At 44.2% G+C, this 6000-nt stretch overlaps 1 protein-coding gene across 1 annotated transcript in view; it reads right to left on the reverse strand.

Moving 5' to 3' along the window:
* The window catches only part of MYRFL (myelin regulatory factor like), a 58228-nt gene extending 56707 nt beyond the window's left edge, over nucleotides 1-1521 (reverse strand). The window contains exon 1 of the mRNA XM_084613822.1: nucleotides 1445-1521. Within this exon, the coding sequence (XP_084469948.1) occupies nucleotides 1445-1503 (59 nt within the window). The 5' untranslated portion in view covers nucleotides 1504-1521. The remainder of the gene's footprint in view (nucleotides 1-1444) is intronic.
* Nucleotides 1522-6000: the final 4479 nt, after the last annotated feature.

Raw genomic sequence — 6000 nt, forward strand, 5'->3', positions numbered from 1 at the left:
AAACTTATTTGGGCCAGTTTTTATATTCACTGCACCATGCCTGATGTCTTTTGTATCAGCGTTGCATCCTTGCTCCTTCTTAATAATATGAATATCTTCTTTCAAAAAAAACAGAGAAAAAGTTGTATTAATATACTTTTCTCTTTAATGGAATTGTGTATAATTTTCTTTTATCTGTATTTTAAATATGCCCAGGCTCTTTATGTGGATTTATATGGATTTCTCCGTAAAACTTTATTTTTGGTTTTGTTTTTCATACTTCAATGCAGAGAATTGTAATTTTAGTTACAGAATTTTGACAAGAATAGTTATTGAACTGTTAACCTAATAATTAATAAAATGTTACTACACTTCACTATAGTTAAAAATCAGTTAAGCCCCCAAAATATGATACATTTGATATTTTGCCTCCCCCCCACACACATTTTTATTTATGTATATATAAAAAAAGTTACATGATTATACAGCAGTTATCTACAAGTATATAATATTATATCTACTGTAGATTCATAACGGTGGTAGTAGATATGGAGTAATAGGCTTTTCCTACTTAACCTGTTAACTGGCAATACCATATGGTCATGAGAAGTGAAGTCTCATTTTAAAGGAGGTTTAATCATCTGTAATCTAGTTCTTTCTATATGCTTAGTGATACTAAAAACTAAGACCGCAAGTATCCAAGTAAAGCATTCCTTATATTCTTATTTTTTCCTCTGCCTGCAAACTGAGAAAGTTTATTCATAATTCATGAATGAAAATGGGTCAGTAATAGCCTACTTAGCCCATTGTAAATCTGTGCAGTGTATGTGTACGTCCAGAATGAGAAATGGCATGAGGTTTTACCCTCCCCACCCAAACATTCTTTGACCAGGTGTTGGTAGGTTTCAGGCTTTGAATAACAATCTTTTGTATTTAATGACAGTCATCTGGCAGTTAGGATGAATTATCTTTTAAGGTGTTTTAAGGTCTGATGGATTTGTGGTCCATAGTAAGTTGTCCTCAATTATGCTCTGTTGAATAGTGTATCGTAATTTATAAATTATTTTTTAAAGAGATCAGTGAGTTGTTTCTTAGTTATGAAAGGGACATTAGGATGGAAGCAGCAGTTCTTATCCACAAAAAAGTAATATGTTTGACACGTTTAAATTTACCACAATAACTAATGTGAAAGTTATCAATGAGCCTATCCTTCAGTATCATCCATGCCTTTAACTCTACTGTACCTTAAAAGAAAATCATGTTTCAATTGCCATCTCCCTCTCTTTTTTCAAGACATAGAGCTTCAAGAAAGGATCAGGACTTCTGTTTGATCAAGTTACTTTCTGTAGAACACAGATTTGAATGGGACTTGAGGTGTGATTGTTGTGTTCAGACAGTAGCAATGTTGCGATTACAGAACCCAAGAAATGTGCTAACAAGTTCAGTTCTCATTGCTAATACTTACAAGGCTCCAAATTCCAAGTCACTGCCAAGGAATTCTTCCAACATACTTGTATCCACCATAGCATTCTCCAGGGCTCCATGCACATCTTGCCCTTCAATTAAAAAGAAAGAAAGATTGACATTCAGTCCATGGTTTCCCCAGATCATAATACTCCAGACTCCAGCACATGCAGAATGCTGTAGCTCACTTTCTCATGTGTACAGAAGACAACCACATTGCCCCTGCCTTCAGATAAAACCCTCCTGCACATGATAGAAGGGCCACACTTTCACACTGGGGCTAGATTTCCACATGCAAGGAGGGATGGGAAATGTAAGAAGCAGTGGGCAGCATGGAAGAGGTAGTGGGAGATGACGGAGCAGCTCTAGACATGAGACGTTTTCTTCACATCACACTTCGAGAACCATTGTTTGCATACATCATTCAATCAAATATAAGTGTAAGGTAGGTTGATGTAGGTCCATATTTTGCACCATAAAATGCAGGTATTGAAGACTATTTCATAGTCATCTGCTTGCTGGGATCAGTACAAAGCAACTAGTCTGGACATCAGGGGTTCTGATATTTTACTCCATTTACTAGACTTGGGTTGTCAAACTGTTTTTGAAACACTTCAAAACACATAAAAACCACTTTCCTTTGGATTGGTTTAACTTTAGACAAACAGAACAAAATATCAGAAATCTGATGTTAGGCATTATCTTCCTGATGTTTTCCTTACAAAACCAGAGCACTAACATATAGAATTTAGTAATGAGTGAAAAAGTTCAGTACTTTGTCCTTCGTTGCTTAGTAACTGAAGGCTATAAATGGATTTTATGATTATAAGGTCTATAGCATTAACAAGGACTTTTTCAAAAGTCAGCTGGAACTCCCTAAAAAGATAAACAATCTTACTTTTTAAAATACTTTATGGCCTTTCTGGGTTCATAATAAATATGGTATAAGGCAGGCTGCATGGACAACACTGCTAGGCATCTGCATGAGTAAATGGCTATGCTCTGAAGTTCCATTCTGCTCTGCTTTTTTCTCTTCTCATCCTGAGATGACTTCTGCTAGTAACTTTGGACACCATTTAATTGCAAACACCCAAATCTGCATCTGTCCGTTTACACAATTCCCTTCTATGTACCTGCCAGCACCTAGCTATAGCATTACTTCCAACTCCTCCTATGTTATGTGAGCACAAAGCAATTTATGAAATGTGCATTTAGGAATCACTCACTCATTATCAAAATGGAGTAACTTCTGTTTGCTACAGAATCCCAGCTTTACTGTCCTCCACACAGCAGGAAATAAGGAAGAGGCTGAATAGTTTGAAGAGGTGTGATCAACATTCCTTCTTTCACCACAGTCAAATTTTAAAAAGCAAAACCTAGGGGGAATCATTAACATTTCAAGTATGGTAAACACACACAAACGTGTTACATACCTTTCACAACTGTTGTTCTTCGAGATGTGTTGCTTCATTCTAGATGTGTACGCGCCCATGTGCACAGTCGTCAGATTTTTCCCTTAGCGGTATCTATAGGGTCGGCTGTGGTGCCCCCGAGAGTGCTACGCTCACACGTCGGTATATTAGGAACCACTATCCCTATGTCCTCTCAGTTCCTTCTTGCCAGCAACTTGGATAGGGGGTAGGAGGGCAGGTAATGGAATGGACATGAGCAACACATCTCGAAGAACAAAGGTTATGAAAAGTAGGCTTTTCTTTCTCTCTTCGAGTGCTTGCTCATGTCCATTTCATTCTACATGACTCACAAGCAGTATCTACGGAGGTGGGCTCAGAGTGCAGAGTTTTGTGGCTTGCAGTACTGCCCTACCGAAGCCAGCATCGTCCCAGGCCTGCTGAGTAAGTGTACAGTGGGACAAATGTATGGACGGACAACCAGGTGGCCACCCTACAGATGTCCTGGATAGGCACTTGGGCCAGAAAAGCCACTGAAGAGGCCTGCACTCTGGTCGAGTGGATGGTGACAATTGCTGGGGGTGGAACCTTTGATTGATTGTAGCAGCAGCAAATGCAGGCAGTGATCCAAGGAGAAATTTCTTTGGGTGGATACAGGGTGACCTTTCATCCTGTCAGCCACTGTGATTGCATAGACTTTCGGAATGGCTTGGTTCCATCGATGTAGAAGGCTAGTGACCTAATGTCCAAGGCATGCAGTCTACACTCCTCCTCTGACTTATGCAGCTTTGGAAAGAAGACCAGTAAGTAAATGTCCTGGCTTGAATGAAACTGAGGCCCCCACCTTGGGCAGGAAAGCTGGGCATGGTCTCAGCTGGACCTTGTCCTTGTTGAAGACGTTACAGGGCAGTTCCAAGTTGTGCAAGGACGAAAGTTTTTACAAATACGACACTTGTCCTTCCTATGGGATTCCCCCAAAACACTTCAGGCAGCTGTCGTGTGGGTCACTGACTTGCATCAGCCTGTTGCATGACGCACCTGACTTGAAGCCAGGGGAGCGGGACATGCTCCACTTGGGGACGAAGTTCCAGTCGGGACTCTAAGTACTCTAATTTAACACTAAAGACTAACTACCTACTATTAACTATTGTGACAGGGCAAGGCCGGATGGCTATAGAAAAGTAGTGGGAGATAGATATATTAGCTCCAAGCTAAACAAATCCCTGGTACCAGGATAAGTGAAATGGCAGCTGCTCCAGGTCAATTAAGACACCTGGGGCCAATTAAGAACTTTCCAGAAGGCAGGGAGAAGGCTAGGTTGATTGGGACACCTGAAGCCAATCAGGGGCTGGCTGAAACTAGTAAAAGCCTCCCAGTTAGTCAGGTGGGTGTGCATGTCAGGAGCTGTGGGAGGAAGTTGCGCTGTTGGAGAGGCTGAGTAGTACACACCATATCAGGCACAAGGAAGGAGGCCCTGAGGTAAGGGTGAAGTGGAGCTTGAGGAAGTGAGGGCTGCTGTGGGGGAAGTAGCCCAGGGAATTGTACATGTCATGTTCCTAAAAGGTCAGCTACCATAGCTGATACTGTTAGGGTCCCTGGGCTGGAGCCCGGAGTAGAGGGTGGACCCAGGCTCCCCCCTCACCTTTGCCCCCGATTAATCACTGAGCCTGGAAGACAACAGAGACTATGCAAGGAAGGATAACTTCTCCTCACCTCCCTCGCTGGCTTATGATGAAAATGGCTCAGTAGACTGTGACGCTTGTCTGTAGAGAGAGAAGGGTTACATGCACGGTCACAGTGAGCCTCTGAGGCTAGCAAAATCCGCCAGGAAAAGTGGGACCCACGGAGGCAAGGACAGATACAAGCCACAGCAGCCCACCAGGAGACCACCCGGGTTCAGGCAATGGCACAACAAGAGTCTATGTGGCTACAGCAGGAAATCAATCAATTATTAACAAGCCAGGCGACCCAAGATCGTGCCCTCTTGAGAGAGGTGGTGGACCAGCTGAAGATCCTCATCATCCAGGCCCGGGGGTCCGATGGGACGTGAACCCTGAGGGCCACTGGTTGTCTGCCAAAGATGACATCAGGAGATGACGTAGAGGCATATCTCCTCTCATTCGAAAGGATTGCTCAGCGTGAGGCATGGCCCCAGGAGCAGTGGGCCAGCATTCTCGCCCCTTTTTTGCGTGGAGAGGCCCAGAAGGCCTACTTTGACTTACCTGCCACGGATGCGACTATACCCGTCTGAAGGCAGAGATCCTAGCACAATCACGGGTAACGGCAGCAGTAAGGGCCCAGAGGTTCCATGTGTGGAAATACCAGGAGAACAAACCCCTGAGGTCCCAACTATTCAACCTCATACACCTCGCGCAGAAGTGGTTACAGCCCGAGTTGTGCAGGCCGGAGGAGATTTTGGAGACTCTGGTCATAGACCATTACATGTGGGGACTGCCGCCAGATCTCCGCAAATGGGTAGGCCAGAATGATCCGTCCACGTACGACGAGATGATCACACTGGTAGAAAGATGAATGACAGCCAGGGAACTGACCCGACTACCCAAGGAAGGCCCCTTTCGAAGCAAGCACCGGACTCCAACCCTGGAAGGTTGGGCAGCCAAACCCCCGGGGAGTCCTAAGTGGAAGAAGGGGGGGCACCCCGGGACTAAAGCCCCTAACCCCCGGGATAGGGGAGTGATTAAAAGCAATTATAGATGTCGGTCCTGGGGCCGGTTTTATTCAATATCTTCATAAATGATCTGGAGGATGGTGTGGATTGCACTCTCAGCAAATTTGCGGATGATACTAAACTGGGAGGAGTGGTAGATACGCTGGAGGGGAGGGATAGGATACAGAAGGACCTAGACCAATTGGAAGATTGGGCCAAAAGGAATCTGATGAGGTTCAATAAGGATAAGTGCAGGATCTTGCACTTAGGACGGAAGAACCCAATGCACAGCTACAGACTAGGGACCGAATGGCTAGGCAGCAGTTCTGCAGAAAAGGACCTAGGGGTGACAGTGGACGAGAAGCTGGATATGAGTCAGCAGTGTGCCCTTGTTGCCAAGAAGGCCAATGGCATTTTGGGATGTATAAGTAGGGGCATAGCGAGCAGATCGAGGGACGTGATCGTTCCCCTCTATTCGAC

Source organism: Lepidochelys olivacea (assembly GCF_965140295.1).
Source record: "Lepidochelys olivacea isolate rLepOli2 genome assembly, chromosome: 1".
NCBI classification, from domain to species: domain Eukaryota; kingdom Metazoa; phylum Chordata; order Testudines; family Cheloniidae; genus Lepidochelys; species Lepidochelys olivacea.